Source organism: Schistocerca cancellata, chromosome 4 (assembly GCF_023864275.1).
Source record: "Schistocerca cancellata isolate TAMUIC-IGC-003103 chromosome 4, iqSchCanc2.1, whole genome shotgun sequence".
NCBI lineage: Eukaryota > Metazoa > Arthropoda > Insecta > Orthoptera > Acrididae > Schistocerca > Schistocerca cancellata.
The window spans coordinates 420,251,196-420,271,266 of record NC_064629.1 but is presented as its reverse complement, the minus strand read 5'-3'; the positions used below and the strand labels follow the sequence as shown (position 1 = coordinate 420,271,266).

The following is a 20,071-nucleotide window of genomic DNA, read 5'->3' as shown; positions in this document are numbered from 1 at the left end:
TTATAACAGCATAATAAAAAAAGTTACTTTTAACTGTAAGTCTTTCCAGTAAATGATTTGTTAACAATCAGGCAGTTTTTACTAGCTCAAGGGTACTGTACATATGTATACTCATTTTGTGGTTGTTTAAACCTTAGAGCAAATATTAATTTAGACATTTAAATTTTCGTAATAATAAATGTTGCTCAGAAGGAAGAAGATACTGTTTCAAGGAGCATATTTTGACGCTTCCCTTAGGGTTTGGTACTTAGGTCACTAAAAATGTTGGAATACACAAATGACTCATCTATGACATTAAAAGACTTAATGTAAACTGTATTGTTTGCTCCTAATATGGGGTTTTAGATGAAGAGCCATAAGTCATAATTCCAGATATAGCCAAGATGATGGTGAAAGTGATATATAAATTAGAGGAAGTAAGATTAAATTTAAATTTTCTGTTGCTGACAGTTCTGTTAGAGATGAAGTACTAGTTCAAACTGGGAAATCATTGTGGAAGAATACATATGTATTGTATTGAAGTGCCTGTGTTATTCCAAGTTATGAAGTGCCAATACATTTCATGTATTCCATGAATACAGATGTGTCTTTTTCAAAGACATCAGCTTGTCATTTGCCTTAAGCAGTGTGGGGAACCAAGGGAAACCCACATCTGAATGGTGAGATGTTGAATTAAACTGATCCCCCCCCCCCCCCTGCCCACACACACACACACACACACACACACACACACACACACACACACACACACACACACACCACACACCACACACACACACACACACCACTCCCCAAATACAAGTGCAGTATCTTACCACTGCATGGTATCATTTGGTATTTATAAATGAGCTAATGAGAAACACTTATCTCTTGCAGTTAGTGCAGTGTATGTATTTGATCATGTCTGTATAGTTTGATGCAAATGTACTTCATACTTGCAGACATATCTGATCTACAGTCATACCAAATTATGAAATGTATGAACAGATTTTGAATATTATATTACATCAGCTATATGGTTTACTACAGACACATGAAATTTGTGACGGACAGGGACTTCAACATGAATTTCCTGCTTATCATGAATGGTCACCTTAACCATTTTGGCTATCTGTGCATGTCTCCTGGACTCATCCAAACTTCCATATCTCCTAGTGTCCAATTCCACAGTGCTCACATACGGTTTGTTAAATTCCCATGGAAATTAAGTGACCAGTAAGGATTCTTAATATATAATAAATTTTTGCACTAAGAGGAAGAGAAAGTGCTAAATTAATTCTAATATACTCATTCATTTTGTAAGGAAAGAGGGAAGGAGAGGGAAAGATGAAAGGATGTGGGTTTTAAGGGAGAGGGTAAGGAGTCATTCCAGTCCTGGGAGCGGAAAGACTTACCTTAGGGGGAAAAAGGGACGGATATACACTAGCACACACACACATATCCATCCACACATATACAGACACAAGCAGACCTATTTAAAGGTCTGCTTGTGTCTGTATATGTGTGGATGGATATGTGTGTGTGTGTGCGAGTGTATACCCGTCCTTTTTTCCCCCTAAGGTAAGTCTTTCCGCTCCCGGGACTGGAATGACTCCTTACCCTCTCCCTTAAAACCCACATCCTTTTGTCTTTCCCTCTCCTTCCCTCTTTCCTGATGAGGCAACAGTTTGTTGTGAAAGCTTGAATTTTGTGTGTATGTTTGTGTTCGTTTGTGTGTCTGTCGACCTGCCAGCACTTTCATTTGGTAAGTCACATCATCTTTGTTTTTAGGTATATTTTTCCTTCGTGGAATGTTTCCTTCTATTATAACCATTCATTTTGTAAGTTATACAAATTATACAAAAATTCAGGGCCGAGTCCTGCACTCACTTGAAAGAGCCTTTAATGACTTGCTCACATATATAATAAAACATTTGAAATCCCTTAAATATAGAAGAAAATTAAAAAGTCATGCCACACAATACTACTGTAGTGATCAGCATATACCTTTTTTACCTTTTTATTTCTCTGACTGCAGGTATTTATTTTTGAGAGGAAGAAAAATTATATAGTAGCTTCTGTCTACATTCTTTGAGTCCATACATACCAGACATTAAGCTAAATCAATCATTTACGGGGAAATGAATCTCATAGTAATTACCATGTGGTGTAGCAAACATAATATGGTTTTTTTTTCCCATAAGATCCCACTGAGTCAGTAACTAGTAACATTAAGGTTGCTCTTATCAACATAAATCTTGGTGACATCGTTTTAGAGAGTGATTACAATAACTATCTGGACCATGTACACTGGAGAGTAGTCGCTTGTGGAGTAAGTCAACATTAATGTCACATGAAGATATCTTGTTGAAGCTGGGGGGAGATAGAAATATCCTCAAGACATGCAAGCATACAGGCTAAAACATACTATTTGCAGAGCAGTTGATAGAAAAAGTTAGTAAGTCAGATACCAACAAACAACAGCCACTGTCACTCATTACATTTTATTAAAGGTACTAGAAAATTAGGTATACAAGAAGATTAATGCACCTTTCACAAAGTAAGATACTAAGCCTCAATTAGGATTTTAATAGAGGCTTCCACAGAATTTTTCAATTTGTGAATTATACTATACTGTTCATTTGTGTGACATGACAATGGTATTTGTTTCATACTCTCCTAATAGAGAAATGGAAATAATACGGGATGAGGGGATGAGGCACATTGTTTGACATTGGTTTTCTAATTGATAACCACAGCAATTGTTCACAATGAAACTGCTTTTTGTGCATGAGGAGTAAACTCTACAAATCTATCACAAGTATCAATTTCAAGACCTACTACTTTTCATTTTGGATGATACCAGAACGAGGAGTGAAAATGTTATAGTGTTGTTTTGTATTTCCTATTTTCCTGCCACTATCTGTGTATGCCTCCTGGACCCATCCAAACTTCCATATCTCATAGTGTCCATTTCCACAGTGCTCACACATGGTTTGTTTAATTCCCATGGAAATTAAGTGAGCAGTTAGTTTGGGATCACTCTTCACTAAAGAAGTAGGTATTTACTGCAAAGACACACATTTTAAGGTAGGAGTCAGCTCCAGAACTTCTTACAGATGGCTGTTCAGGTTTGAATGTATCAAGAGGAAAATTCTCTAAAGAAAACTATGAAATTTTTCTAGGTAGAATTGCTGGCAAGTATATATTTTGTACAGGTCACATATTGAGTACTGCAGAAGGACACAAACAGGATGATTGTTTATAAACTAGTATTATACTGCAGAGATAGACTCCTAACTGGAAATGGAGGAAAAAAATTCCAGACATATGTTCATAGAACTTTTCTTCCTCCATTTCCAATCAGGAATCCATCCCGGCAGTTTGTCAGTTTTGTTAATATTCACTCTTTTATAAAAGTAGAAGTACACAACACTATCCACTGTTAGTTCCTTCCTTATGAAGGAGAGGGATAAGTTGTTGATGGTGGAAAAAGTACTACCTAGAATGAGGATGATGTTAGGCAACCACTTTGTCATACTGACAACAGCTTTCCAATATATTTATTCACCTATGAAGACGTTTATTATGTACAAGGACTAACTATTTGAAAATAACTCTAACAATTATAAATACAGTGCTAGAAGAACAGATTACTTACACTTTCCTTCATTGAGCCTTACTATGGCACAGAAAAGAATGAGATTTCAGCCATAAATATCTCTGTTCACTGACCCAATAATATCATGAAGATAACAAATAATAAAAGTGTTTCAAACACAAACTGAAGTCCTACTCACTTGAGGACATTATCTGCCCCTGCCATCCAAGGACAACATTCCGTGACATCCTGTACTTATGACTGGAGTCTGTCTGTACATGTACAAGGGAATTACCAGTCCTAGCATAGATGGCTGTTCATACCACAAAAAAAGCTGAATTACAAGTGCTCTGGTGACTGGAAAGCATGGACTGTTAATTAATGGTGTCACATTATGTTCAATGATTAATTGCATTTTTGCACTACTGTGAATGATCATCATCAGGGAGTATTTCAGTTACAATGTGAGAAGCTCCATTTTTCCAATTTCTTGGAGGGGTAGAGTAGCTTTACTCTTCATCTCATAGCGTGGGGAGCTATGTGGTATGGCTTCAGGTCATGGATGATAGAGATTGAGGGAAATCTTAGTGCCACAACAGTGCATCATGGTGGACATCCTGCATCATATGTTACTTTTGATGTGACAGTATTGTGGTGCTATTTTTCAAGAGGTCAGTGCTCATCCACACATTGTATGCATCTTCATGAACTATCTGCACAATGTTGAGGTACTGCATGGCCAGTGAGATTCAAGATCCATCCCCAGTCAAATATGTGTTCAGCTTTGTCCCAGTTCCAGTATCCAGGATACCAATGATCAGTTACAAAAGCTGTGGGCCATCTTGCTTGGGGAGAGGATACAACAGCATTCTTGCACCCTTCCCAACGGAATCGAGGTATACATCCAGGCCAGAGTAGGTGCAATTTTATAGTGGTAAGTATGTTCATAATGCCTAGTTCTTTGTCAATTTGACTCAGTTCTTTGATCAGTCTAATAACATCACATAATCTCTCAACCCATGAAGTCACATTTTGTTTCCTCTTTCCATTTTGGGTGCTCCACATGTTTTCTGAGGCCTTTTATGCTTTTCACTGAGAAAGTGTATCATATGTGAAAACTTACCGACATGTACCAAATCATAGCAATAGATCACGGCTTAACTGATGGATCATGGCCTTAACCAATTCAAAGTTCATTGCTAAAAAATGACCCCATTGAAGTGTTTAAGTGCATGCTGTTAAAATATTTTAGAAGGAAAAGACTTCTTGCTAACGGGAGACTATCGAACATTCAAAGTGTGTAACTGATGTGTATAAAAAGAAAAAAAAGATGTGGCTAGTACTTGATATTAGTGACAAACACAAATACTCCTCCTCCATACTTGATTTTTATTTTAGATTTTACCTGACTTTTGTGTCTTGTGCTACTATGCCCTAGTAGTGTCACCTGAACTAGTTCACCAGCCTTTAAATATAGGAATGGAGTTTAAGCAGAATGAACCAAAAGTTACATGTTCTGTCAACACTGTTATATCATAGCTTACTGTAACTGAAACTGTTGTCCCCATCATCATCATCATCATCAGTGTTCTGCCAAAAGGCTGGTTTTCACATGGTAGTGTCTTCTGTCATCATCTTCAGGCCTGCATAATTTTCTCTTCCCTTTATGTCATCTATCATCTTGTAACTCTTTCTCCCTCTCAGTCTTCTCCCACAAACCAATCCTTCCAAAGCATCTGCTAGCAAGCACTCCCTTCTCAATGAATGTCCCAACCAGTTCTTTTTCCTTTCTCTTACAACCTTCAGCATACATCTTTTCTCATGAACCCTTTCCAATACTACTTCATTAATCACTCTTTCAATCCAGCTTATTCTCTCCATTCTCCTCCACATCCCAAATGCTTCTAATCTTTTTTCGTCCTCTTGTCTCAGTGCCCATGTTTCTGCCCCATTTAGTGCCACACTCCCGACAAAACATTTGCCAAGCCTTTTCCTCAGACCTTTATCTAATTTGCCACATAAGAGTCTCCTCTTTCTGTTGAATTCCTCCTTCGCTATGGCAATTCGAGTTTTCACCTCCTGGTGACATCTCAAATCTTCAGTTATTGTGCTTTCAAGATATTTAAACGCACTTACTTGGCTGATGGCAGATTGTCCTATTTTAATATTGGACAGTCTGCATCTTGTACTGATGACCATACTCTTTGTTTTTGCTGTGTTTATTTGCATCCCATATTCCACACAAGCTTCATTCAGATCTTTCAGTATGTTATTCACTGTCCGCTCACTTTCTGCCACTAATACCATGTCATCAGCAAATCTTATACATTCTATTCTCTTTCCACCAATACATATTCCTCTTTTCCCATCTAAGCCTAGTCAGAAACCTTGTCTAACACCTCTTCTAATGCTGCTCCCTCCTGACATTTCTTTTCCAACTGTTATCATTACTTTCTGGTGTAAATATAGATTCTGTATCAGTTGTCTCTCTTTCCAATCTACTCCTTTCCTCTTCAAAATGTCCATCAGCTTGTTCCACTGAACTCTGCCAATTTCCCCCAGGCCAATAGCATCTCTTGTTCCTTTTCCTCTTCTAAATCCAAACTACTCCTCTGCAATCCCTCTATGCAGCTTGCCATATAGCCTTCTAATCAACACCCTCAGAAAGACTTTAGCTGCATGAGACATCAGACTGATGGTCCTATCCTCTTCACATTTTTTATTGTTTCTCTTCTTCTCTATTGGTGTCATAACTGTCGCAAGGAAGTCCTCAGGCCATTCCCGTTTGCCATATATCTCATTACAGAGAAAGACTATTTCTTTTCTTACCTCATTTCCCAGACCCTTCAACAGTTCTGCTGGCAAATCATCAATTCCACATGCCTTCCTGTTCTTGATCCCCTACAGCACCTTTTCTACTTCTGTTTCATCTTCTGGCACATATTGCTCCTCTTCAACCTTAATTTTACTTTGTATTTCATTCCCCTTATACAGACATTCAATATATTCTAGCCATCTGTTGAAAACCTCCTGTGGTTCTTCTGCTTGAGTACCATCAGATCTTTCTATTTCCATGTTTTTCCTCTTTATTTTACATTCAAAAACTATCTCACTACCCAGTCTATACATCATTTCATACGTTCCCTCTTTCTCCCTTTACTCTTATTTCGTCGCATTTCTGTTGATTCATTTTTCCCTTGCTTCTTCAGTTTCTACGTTTTTCCAATTTCTCCGCTCTTCCATCTTTTCCAACATGTTTTCTGTTATCCATGCTTTCCTGGTACTTTGGGATGCTCTAATTCCTAGTACTTCTTTGGCAGATTCCATGACTCCTTCCATGATTTTTATCCATTTGTTATTAACACTTTCATCAACACTACCTCTGTCCCATTTTTCCATAAATCTGTTTTCCAAATCTGATGCCCTATCTACCTCTTTGAGTCTTTCTATGTTTAGTCTTTCTTTTGCTTTACCTCTCCAGACTTTTTTAACTTCACTTGCATTTCTCTCACTACTAGGTTGTGGTCTGAATTTATATCCATTCCTGAATAAGCTTTGGCATTCTTCAAACCGTTCCTAAACTTTTTTGTATCACGATGTAGTCCAACTGATATCTTTCCTTATTCAAATTTGATATACATGTGAAATGTCTCCTTTTATGTTCTTCAAGTAAAGTGTTACCCACTGCTAATGAATTTTCTTTACAGAAACTAATTAGTCGTTCACCTCTCTCATTTCTTATTCCTAATCCAAATTTTCCTACTGTATCTTCATCTCTTCCTTCACCTACCACTGTATTCCAGTCCCCCATGATGAAAATGCCGGCATAAGGTAGAATTTTCAAAATTTTTAGGTGTGTCCATTGATGAGAGGTTAAACTGGAACCAACACATTGATGGTCTGCTGAAACGTCTGAGTTCAGCTACGTATGCTATTAGGGTTATTGCAAATTTTGGTGATAAGAATCTCAGTAAATTAGCTTACTATGCCTACTTTCATTCAATGCTTTTTTATGGCATCATATTCTGGGGTAATTCATCGTTGAGTAGAAAAGTATTCATTGCTCAAAAACGTGTAATCAGAATAATTGCTGGAGCCCATCCACGGTCATCCTGCAGACATCTATTTAAGAATCTAGGGATCCTCACAGTAACCTCACAGTATATATATACACTTATGAAATTTGTTGTTAATAATCCAACCCAGTTGAAAAGTAATAGCAGTGGGCATAGGTATAACACTAGGAGCAAGGATGATCATCACTATGCTGGGTTAAATCTGACTTTGGCACAGAAAGGGGTAAATTATGCTGCCACAAAAGTCTTTGGTCACCTACCAAACAGCATCAAAAGCCTGACAGATAGCCAACTATTATTTAAAAATAAATTAAAAGAATTTCTAGATGACAACTCCTTCTACTCATTGGCTGAATTTGTAGATATAAATTAAGGGAAAAAAACTTAAACATTAGTGTCATGCAATATTTTGTGTTATGTAATATCTTGTACAGACATCTTTTATTAACCTGACATGTTCCACATCATTACGAAGCATCGTATTCATAATCTATGGAACAAGTATTAATCTAATCTAATCTAATCTAATTTCTATTTTCTTTTTCGATGAGTTCTTGTATTTTCTCGTAATATTCTTCAACTTCCTTATCTATATGCTGGCTTGTTGGCATATATAACTGTATTAATATAATCTTTTTATCTACCCTTCAGTCGTAGCAGCATCAGTCTTCCATCAATATATTGTACCTTCTTTCCCTTATTTTTCAGCTTTTGCCCTATCAATATTCCTACTCTGTTTTCACCACTCTTGATTTCCCCTGAGTAAAAGAGCTTATAATCTCCACTTTCCCTATTCTCTCCCCATCTCATTTCACACAAACCAAGGGCATCTAATTTGTTCCTTCTCATCTCCTGCTTTGCATTCTCTAGCTTTCCTGCTTGCAGTAGTGTCCTCACATTCCATGTTCCAGTCCTTATCTTTCCTTCCTTCACTGTCCTTTTCTTCCTTTACTCTCAATGTGTTCCCCTCCCAGAGATCCGAATGAGGGGAAGTTTTAACGCTGGAATCTTTCACATGGAGAGACATACCATGTACTGCTTGGGAATGTAATGTGGTAGATTCCCATTACTTTCTACATGATCTTGTCTCCAATAATCCATTTACACTCTGCATAACAATGTTCTTTTCAGTGTTCCTGTCTTCCTGTGAAACTTTCGTAAGTTCCTTTACATCAACACAGATTATTTCCATTATGAAGCAATGTGTTTTTACAGTCTCCTATTATTGAGGAATTTCCCGAAGTTTAGGGCCACTGTTGTTCTCTATGTACACAAATGATTTGGTAGACTGGGTGGACAGCAGTCTGTGGTTCTTTGCTGATGATGCCATGGTGTACAGTAAGGTGTCGAAGTTGAGTGACTACAGAAAGACACAAGATGACTTAGACAAAATTTCCAGTTGGTTTGATGAATGGCAGCTAGCCCTAAATGTGGAACAATGTAAGTTAATGCAGATGAGTTGGAAGAAAAAACCTATAATGTTCAGATACAGTATTAATAGTTTCCAGCCTGACACAGTCAAGTCATTTAAATATCGAGGCATAACATTAAAAAGTGATATAATGTGCAACAAGCATGTAAAACTGTGGTAGGGAAGGCAAATGGTTGACTTAAGTGTATTGGGAGAATTTTAGGAAAGAGTGGGTCACCTGTAAAGGAGACCACATACAGGAAGCTGGTGCCATCTCTTCTTGCGTACTGCTCAAGTCTTTTGGGATCCGTACCAAGTTGGATTCAAGGAAGACATTGAATCAATTCAGAGGAGGGCTGCTAGATTCATTACCAGTAGGTTAAATAAAAAAATTTAAAAATTAAAAAAAAATCATAAGTGTTATGGAGATGCTTTGGGAACTGAAATGGGAATCCCTGGATGGAAGATGACATTCTCTTTGTAAAGCACTATTGAGAAAGTTAGGAGAAACAGTATTTGAAGCTGACTGCAAAAGGATTCTGCTGCTGCCAACATACATCACACTTAAGGACCATGAAGATGAGATACAAGAAATTAGAGCTCATACGGAGGTGCACAGACAGTCATTTTTCCCACCCTCTGTTTGCGAATGTAACAGGTGAAATGACAAGAAGTCTTACAGGATACCCTCTGTCACACACCTTAGGTTGGCTTGCAGAGGCTCTATGTAGATGTAAATAGCCCCTGATGGAGGAATTAAGTAATCCACTATCACTCACTAAGAGACAGTTGTAGTAACAGTGTATTTTTTATCTTACTGACAGCATGAAGTTCCTGGCATTTACGTGACATATTTTAAGTTGTAAATCTAGTTATATGAATGGCAATATTGTAATGCATTCATTGCATTCATTGCATGCCTGCTTCATATATAATTTGATTTCCTAAATCTATTTGTGAAAATCTGTGATGTAACTGTCAGATGTTTCACACCCACTGTTCAGAATTTGAAGTAACAAATACATATTTACTTCTCTAGGTTAATTGTGTACCTACAGAATATGGAGAAGCTTTTGTTGTGGAAGTTTTGGAAGACAATAAACCATATGGATGGAGATTTATGGGAGAGACTGAAGAGAAGCAAGCGTTTGTTTTAGGAAGTTTGTGTGATCTGCTTTATCATTTTAAGGAATGTCCATTTGTAGGATTTTAAAAAAAAGCAATTTGTGTGCAAGTGATGTTACTTTCCCACCATATCACACATCTAAATTATTTATCGCTGAAGGATGTAGACATATCAGTATATGATAAATTACACTATACAGTTTCTCAAACAACAAATAATGGTGGTATCTTTCATTTTTTGTCTTCACATAAGTTACAGATCATTATTAAATGTGCATCTGTCTATGAATGTTATTTGAAAATTCATCTATTTTTCAGCTCTGTGTCTCTAGAGTAAGGTATGAAAACATTTATCTGTTCCTTTAGTAGCTTCCAACAGATGAATTGTATGTTTCCTATGTGTTTTTTCAAAGTAATCTTTAAAGTTCCTTAAGCTGTGTGAAACTGTTGATAAATTTTTGTGAATATGTAATTCAATGTTTATGAATGAATAAATGGAAACTTGTTATTGACACTTTGATGATAATAACAATGTTAAACATGTGATGTGTTGATAAATATATAGCTTTAAAATGGCATCTAGCATTATGGCTATTGTTGATGCACAGACATTCATGTAGCTCACAATGTAGCAGCAGGTAAATTGGAAGCTTTATTTTGGTACACTACTTAAATTCACTTATTTTTAAAGATGGAAACAGCTTTTTTTCAGTGCCATACTTGACTTTATTTACTTTTAAAGAATTATCACTGTAAATAAACACGGCAAATATGTAAGCAACTTAAATTTCTGGGTAAAAGCCAATAAGCAGGACTGGAATTCTAATCTGGGCTGTTGTCTTTTATGGGTTGTAATTTATGAGTTGCTTTCTTCAACTGCGGGTTTGGCTCAGTGAATGGTTCAGTCTGACTATCTCTCTTAATCTTGATTGATTTTTCTAATTCCTCTATTCCCAGAATATACATGCATAATATGAAAACCTTAACAAATGATGAGGGAGTCTTCCATTTAATTATTATTGCTGCTGGAAAATGAAGTAGTTTCCTGTAGCAATAAAATTAGCCAAAAGTAAACAGTTCTGTAAGATATACAGGTAAGAGAACTAATGTTCTGAAATATTAATCTAAATGTTCTTTTATCATTGTTGTAGTCATACAAGGGACAACACCTTATCAAAGCCAGATTTGGTGGCATATTACGTAGTTCATGTGCTCCATGCAAGTAGTAGCAATGTACAGCTTCCAGTAATACCTGTCATACTGAATACATCTGAAATGAGAGGCTGACAGACACATCACAACCATGCCTTCCTCCACTGACCATTCAGCCTACTGAGTCTTGATAATTAAAGTGTTGCAGAACAGCTGTAACTGATTTCCAGGAATTACACTAACCATGTACATTACACAAATATTCAAGTAATCTGTCTTTTCCACACTCCTCCTTACCACAAACATTATGATAAACAGATCCTGTTTCACATCAGATGTAGTATGCAGGTTTGTACCATCACTTTACTGGACAGAAAGGTGGTATTAATGAAGTAAGCACAGCTATGAAGTCACAGCCCTTTTTTAACACATTCACATTAGGCCACAGTGGCTGTGTAATAATAAAACAATGCATATTTTGGAAAGAAATTTGTACAGAATCATATGCTTTATCAGGGCTAATATATTGAGTCACATTTATGTCTTAAGTGAATACTGTTACGAACTGGAACACTCAAGAATATTTTACATAGGTGTTACTCGATTGCTTGCCAGTCATGGTGTTTCATGGATATAAACACTGGTGTATAAATATATTGTGATGCCAGATACTACATTTTGGTTTGAAAAAAAGGTTTGTTAGACTTAGTTAATTCAGATGGACTATATGTTATGATAGTAGTCCTGTTTACAAAGTATGAGGTGGTTTAGGAAAATGCAAAAGATCATGGAAAAATGTTACTGTTTTGAGAATAACCCACTTAGAAGCACAGGTGACACATTTAAGTTTATAATCATTTCTGTCAAAACCTACTAAATCTTAAATAATGTATTAATTATCTACCAATGAGTGTCATTTTGTCCAGGAAATGCAGGGTGACAAAAGCATGGTGATAAAAGTTGGACTCTAAGAATGCTAAATTTACCATGGAAAATATAGGTACATTTGAATTTTAACTTTAAGAATATGTTAAGTTAACTGAAGTGCAAAGGAATTAATGACATTAGCTGCTAGTGGGCCTTCATGTAAACCAATGGAGAAAGTCGAAAATTTGTGCTGAACAAGGATTTGAACCTGAGTCTCCTGCTGACTAGGCAGAAGTGTTGACCACTGCACCATCTGTGCACAGTGGTTATCACAATTGCATGGGCACTGTAACACATCTCACATCAAAACTGAATTCTCAACATACCACACACTACTCAGTGACATGTCCAAAAGAACAGACACCGTTTTGACCCTGCAGCCACTATGAATCGACACCCAAAGGAATTAATGATGTTATCTGCCAGTCAGCATTGGCGTAAATCAATGACGAAAGTTGATAATTTGTGCTGGAGCTGGATCTGAATGTGGGTCTTCTACTTATTAGGCAGATGTGCTGACTCTTGTGCTATCAGGACATACTCATCAATGTAACTGTGTGGACTACTCTAGCATGCCTCCCATCAGACCTTTGCCCATTGTCCACACTACTCACAGAGTTTTCCCAGTTCCTGTAAGCAATTGAACATGATGTGCTTCCACAGTGAAGTTATCATTGGCCATCCTCACCTTCATTATGTACATAGTGTCTGTTATTTAATAAATGTCTGAAAGAACAGACACCACTTTCAATGTGCAGCCACTATGAATCAAGACTAAAATGAATAAAAAACATTAGCTGCCAGTGGGCACTTATGTAAATCAATGGAAGAAGTTGGAAATTTGTACCAGACTTGGATTTGAAATTGAGTCTTCAGCTTACTAGGCAAATGCACTGACAAGTGCACCATCGGGTCACAGCATGCCTTCCATCAGACCCTAATTCTCAGTTTACCCACACACTACCGATGTAGTGCCCCTTACCCATTATCCTCACTACGAACAGCTTTTCGCTGATTCTCTAAGAGTTCAAGCATGGTGCGCATCTGCACTGAACTGAACACTGGTCATCCTCACCTTAATTAGATATGTGGCGTCTGTTCTTTTGGACATGTCCGAAAGAATAATGGTGTTTGTTCCTTTGGCACTCCTCAACTTAGTTATAGGTAATGCCTTTCTGTTCTTATAGATGTGTCTGAAAGAGCAGACACCATATTTATAATTAAGGTGCGGACGACCAATTGATAACTTCAGTGCAGATGCATACCATGCTTGAACTCTTACGGGAACTGACAAAATGCTGCAAGTAATGAATATAATGGGAAAGGAGCCCTACATCATAAGCGTGTGGTTAATATGAGAATTTTGGTGTGACAGGAGACATGCTAGGGTAGTTCATGCAGTTTGCAGAGACCATTTTGTCAAGATGGTTCAGTGGTTGACACATCTGTCTAGTTAGCAAGAGACCAGGATTTGAATTCCGGTCTGGCACAAATTTTTAACTTTCCCCACGGATTTACACCACTGGCCTCTGGCAGATAATGGTGTTAATTGCAATGTGTCTTAATTCATAGTTGCCATGGGGTCAAAATGGTGTCAGTTACTCTGGATATGTCTGGAAGAAAAGACACTACATATTTACGATAACTAGTTTCAGTAAAATTAAAATATGCTACTATAAAGTCTGGAAATAAGTCTTTCTAGTGTGTGGTGCATCATTATTGAATCTGTCTATTAGCTCTAAATATATTCCCCATAATATACTCTAGTGGAATTTTCAGGTTGTCATTACTAATAATAAACATAGTTTGAAACAAAACTAATTAGTGATTTTCTATCAGCTGAACTGACACTATAACTGGATTAATGAATCTGAAAGGTATCTGTACCACATACTAAACTAACAGATTGTTTTTTACACAAAATATACATGTTACAGAGAAACAAAGTTAAATAGTAATTATTATTAATAAGGGTACAACAACAGCAGATTGGAGAGTCCAGTATGCTCTGTTTCATCACTCTCCCCTCCCCCATCCACATGTATTGAGTTATAAAGAGAGATATTGACAGAACCTGACTGGACAAATCAATGGCAGGTGGTCAGTTCTTAAATAAAATCATAATAAATAAGGACAATTCAGTTTATCTAACAATAAGAACATCACAAATATGTATGCTATCAGAGCTGTCCCTAGCTACTGTCATTATATAGGTGATATACAATTGTGGGACTGTTTTATAGACAATTAGTCAAAAGCTCATACTGAATATTTCTTTAGCAAATTCATCTCTTTCTGCAACGATTTTCACTGTATTGTCAGGAATTTTGTTGTTTTTATAACTCACAGTCTGGATGACAACACTTAACATAGAATTTGTTGTGAGTCATGTCCTCTCTTTTCGAAGGTCAAAGCTGTGGGTCCATTTCCCAGGCACTCATGTCAGTGTCCATGGTCCACTTGGTTTCAGCACTCAGATACATGTAAATGTTCACACAGTATCCAATGTCAGCAAAGCAATACATGTTACTTCTAAACTTGAAAAAAGTTATTCATATACTGCTATGGATGAAATACAGCTCATAAATATAAACATGGTATAACAACTTCTTCATAAGTATGCATAAATTCATTCAAACAGGGTGGAAGCTATTTGTAGTCTTACATTTCTATTGAAACAAAGCTCAAAGTTACTGGATTTACCAAACAATATGCAAAGTCTGAAATTATTATTTCGTTGTGTCAAAATACCACTGATTCATTTCATTTGTTGATGCTGTTTTGGGTTGATTTGGTGGAAGAGACCAAACAATGAGATCATCGGTCTCATCAGGTTAGGGAAGGATGGGGAAGGAAGTCAGCCACGCCCTTTCAAATGAAACATCCCGGCATTTGCCAGACTGAACCATCTTCCTTCCGAATGCAAGTCCAGTGTGCTAACCACTGCACCACCTTGCTCGCTGATGCTGGTTTATTGTCAATATATTTTTCTTTTGCAGGTTGTTAGTTGAAACCATTGGTATCAAAGACATAAACAGCAAATTTCAAAGTCAAATAAAATAAAATATGTATCAGTATATAGTTGACAACCTGTCAAAATACTTCATTCAGTTTCTTCTTTACAATGCTATGAATTCTGTATACTTCTCCTATGTGCCTTAGCTGACTTAGATGTTTTATCATAATAAAACCATGTTTGATTACACACAATTACCCTTCATTATCTCTTTATGTCTTCTTTTTAATTACATTCTCTCCTTATAAACCTAGAGACTATATAAGTGCATTTGCCAAATGAAACTGCTACAAAGACATGGTCCCCAACAATTTCCTCAAATGTAAAATACTACACATAAACTACTACATATAATACCACTTCATTACCTCATTATTATTTTGTTACTCATTTTACTTATATTGTCACTGCCTTTGACATCATCACATTCTGCCTAATCATTAGTGTTTTATCTCATTTTGTCATCACATTATCACATTGCTCAATTTATTACCTCACTTTTCTTCATTCTAGCATTATTATGCGTTCCATTCCTGCCTTGTTTCTCTTACAAAAAATTACTCTGCAAAAATGACATCCCATAGCAACAAACCTATGCCATTCTTTAGTAAAACTTCACTCTGTGTTACATGACAGGCAAAAGCTTATTTACCGTATTTCAGTGCACTAGATACAGATATTATTCTTTTTTTTTAACCCTTAAATACAGATGTTAGGCCTTGTTACAGAATTACACACAAAGAGTAGCACTCCGTCTTCAGGCCACGAGTGGCCTACCGGGACCATCCAACCGCCGTGTCATCCTCAGTGGAGGATGCGGATAGGAGGGGCGTGGGGTCAGCACACCGCTCTCCCAGTCGCTATGACGGTATTCTTGACTGAAGCCGCTACTAATCGGTTGAGTAGCCCCTCAATTGGCATCATGAGGCTGAGTGCACCCTGAAAAGTGGCAACAGCGCATGGCGGCCTGGATGGTCACCCATCCAAGTGCCGAGCATGCCCGACAGCTCTTAACTTTGGTGATCTCATGGGAACCGATGTATCCACTGCGGCAAGGCCGTTGCCACACACAAAGAGTGAAATTTATTATGTATAGCTATTCCTGTTGTCTTATTACTCTTTATTATCACCTTTTCTTAATTTTATATATAATTAGGGGAGTTTATAAGAATTATGGAAGGAAATTACAACTTGTAGTAAATCAAAATCATGTTTAACACTAACGTATTTATACAAAATAGAAACTGTTGGTTGAGCTATAAAATTATAAATTTCTCAGAGAGAAATTTAAAGTGAAGAATAAGCACATTGGATGCACTGATGTTCAGACTTTGAAACATGATTGCCATTGACCATTCTTCTGGTCCTACAACCATTGCTGTAAGTCTTACCTTTTTTACCTAGAGTAGCAACTCCACGTTTTGTATTGTTGTTGTTGTTGTTGTTGTTGTTGTGTACCAAGCGAGGTGGCGCAGTGGTTAGCACACTGGACTTGCATTCGGGAGGAGGACGGTTCAATCCCTGATTTAGGTTTTCCGTGATTTCCCTAAATCGCTTCAGGCAAATGCCGGGATGGTTCCTTTGAAAGGGCACGGCCGATATCCTTCCCTCACCCGAGCTTGCGCTCCGTCTCTAATGACCTCGTTGTCGACGGGACGTTAAACACTAATCTCCTGTATTGTTGTAGAAACTAAAAATCTCTGGCTTGTGAACTTCATCTTCAGCAGGGGATAAATTGTTATATGACATAAGCAGTACAGCTTTGGCCCTCTTTTGCACATAATGATGTCAATATTACTTCCTTTGAGGAAACATTAATAAACTTCTGTTCTCTTGAGGGGTAAAAATTCTGATGGTATTTCCCATTTATTCTTTTTTAGTATCCTAGCATATGTTACTTCCTTTTGCATCAGGATTTTCACCAGCTTAACAGAACAAAACCAATTATCTGCATTGATATTTCTATTTGACCCATGCACAGCAGAAGACAACCTCGCCTCCACTTGAATTGGTTTCTGTAGCTTCCTTTCCTCTTTTGAAAGTGTTATGCCTTTGGAATCCCCTCCACATTATATGTATCCATTTAAAAATAATTATTTCTAGCATCAGTTAAAACCATAACTTGTAGTCCATACTTATATTGCTTACTGGCTACATGTAACATAAAGTTACACCCTCCCCTAAAACCTACAAGCATCTCATCTACACAAGCCAGAGAACCAATACTGTTGGTTGACTGGCAGTTAGCTACAAATTTATTGAAAATTTCTGATATTGGTGTTGTAGCTTCATCTTCATTCCTTTTATCTTATGTATTTAGATTTAAGTTCTGAAGTAGAATGGCAAAGCGATTCACATTTACTGTGCATTGGAATGCAACACTACCAGCTCCATCTGCTGCTAATAATGAGGAATATTTTCATTGTTTGACTGAAAAACAGCAGTATGAAACAATAATCCAACGAAACCAAGCAATTCTTCCACATCCAAAACAATCCAGATCTGATTTTATCTATTTATTGTCCCTGGCATCTTGTGGTGCATAGTGTACAAAGATATAGGACATGGTTTACAGTAACTGTGTAGTGATTGTTTCATTTTTTATAAATTGTAATACAAACAGTATTAAAGTTAAATATTTTCCAATGCATAAGCTTACATGTATGATGGCATAAAAAACTGTCAAAAAGCTAAACACACATAGGGGACAGTTTAGATGAATGATTCAATTAAATTTTTAATAATATAGTATTGAAGTTAAATATTTTCAAATGTGTAAGCATGACTGAACTAAAAACTGACATAAAGCTAAATGCACATAGGGGACAGTTTACTTTTACATGGGGATGCATAGAACATCATGTAACAGTAATATACACTACTGGCCATTAAAATTGCTACACCACGAAGATGATGTGCTACACACACGAAATTTAACCGACAGGAAGAAGATGCTGCGATATGCAAATGAATAGCTTTTCAGAGCATTGACACAAGGTTGGTGCCAGTGGCGACACCTACAACGTGCTGACATGAGGAAAGTTTCTAACTGATTTCTCAAACACAAACAGCAGTTAACTGGCATTGCCTGGTGAAACATTGTTGTGATGCCTCATGTAAATAGGAGAAATGCGTACCATCACATTTCCGACTTTGATAAAGGTCGGATTGTAGCCTATCGCGATTGCGGTTTATCGTATCGCGACATTGCTGCTCACGTTGGTCGAGATCCAATGACTGTTAGCAGAATATGGAATCGGTGGGTTCAGGAGGGTAATAAGGAATGCCGTGCTGTATCCCAATGGCCTCGTATCACTAGCAGTCGAGATGGCAGGCATTTTATCTGCATGGCTGTAACATATCGTGTAGCCACGTCTTGATCCTTGAGTCAACAGATGGGGACGTTTGCAAGACAACAACCATCTGCACGAACAGTTCAACGAGGATTGCAGCAGCATGGACTATCAGCTCGGAGACATGGCTGCCGTTACCCTTGACGCTGCATCACAGACCGTCATTTTTTCGAATGAATCCTGGTTCTGTTTACAGCATCATGATGGTCATGTCCATGTTTGGCAACATCGCAGTGAATACACATTGGAAGCATGTATTCATCATGACCATACTGGCGTATCACCTGGCGTGATAGTATGGGGTGCCATTGGTTACACATCTCAGTCACCTCTCGTTTGTATTGACGGCACTTTGAACAGTGGACGTTACATTTCAGATGTGTTATGACCCGTGGCTCTACCCTTCATTCGATCCCTGCAAAACCCTACATTTCAGCAGGATAACGCACGATCACATGTTGCAGGTCCTGTATGGGCCTTTCTGAATACGGAAAATGTTCGACTGCTGCCCTGGCCAGCACATTCTCCAGATCTCTCACCAATTGAAACTGTCTGGTCAATGGTGGCTCATCACAATACGCCAGTCACTACTCTTGATGAACTGTCGTATCGTGTTGAAGCTGCATGGGCAGCTGTACCTGTACATGCCATCTAAGCTGTGTTTGACTCAATGCCCAGGCATATCGAGGCCGTTATTACGGCCAGAGGTGGTTGTTCTGTGTACTGATTTCTTAGGATCTATGCACCTAAATTGTGTGAAAATGTAATCACATGTCAGTTCTAGTATAATATATTTGTCCAATGAATATCCATTTATCATCTGCATTTCTTCTTGGCGTAGCAATGGCCAGTAGTGTATATAGGCTTACAATGCATGATGGTAATTAAGAAACTACAAATTAGAAACGTATAGGCTTATTTCTGTACAGTCTGAACACTATTGACTCACGATGCAACTTATTTCAGTATAACAAGGTAAAGGTAACATAAAAATTAATTTATCGTGTTATTTGATGATTAGTGAGCTTGTGTACTTATTTTTCTGGGAAGGAATTTGGGACAGCTAGTGTAAATTTGCCATTAAGTACTCATCAGTAAAGTAAAAGGAGCACATGACAAGTAGTTCTTTTACTTTTATCCTGAATCACATCTCTTAACTGTTTCTTATGATCATAGGAAGAATATTGTATAGCTGAGTCCCTATATTCCTGACACCTCATATTGTGATCGTGTATATACCTATACATTGTGAAGAAGTGCATGGCCTTTGAAAATCGGCTTTGCTGATGATCAAGCATGTTCTTGCTTCATTATCTTTAATAGCCTTTTCTGCTTTATAAGGATTTTTTCGTGTGATGATCCCCAGAAGGGGAAACCATATAGTTACAATGGAATGAACTAGGCCAAAGCACACTGTTTTTAATGTATCTA

The 20,071-nt window shown here is 37.4% G+C and overlaps 1 protein-coding gene across 1 annotated transcript in view; it reads left to right on the top strand.

Moving 5' to 3' along the window:
- The window catches only part of LOC126184230 (Bardet-Biedl syndrome 5 protein homolog), a 34,339-nt gene extending 22,860 nt beyond the window's left edge, over positions 1-11,479 (top strand). The window contains exons 7-8 of the mRNA XM_049926598.1: positions 10,107-10,213; positions 11,344-11,479. Of these exons, the coding sequence (XP_049782555.1) occupies positions 10,107-10,213; positions 11,344-11,479 (243 nt within the window). The remainder of the gene's footprint in view (positions 1-10,106; positions 10,214-11,343) is intronic.
- Positions 11,480-20,071: the final 8,592 nt, after the last annotated feature.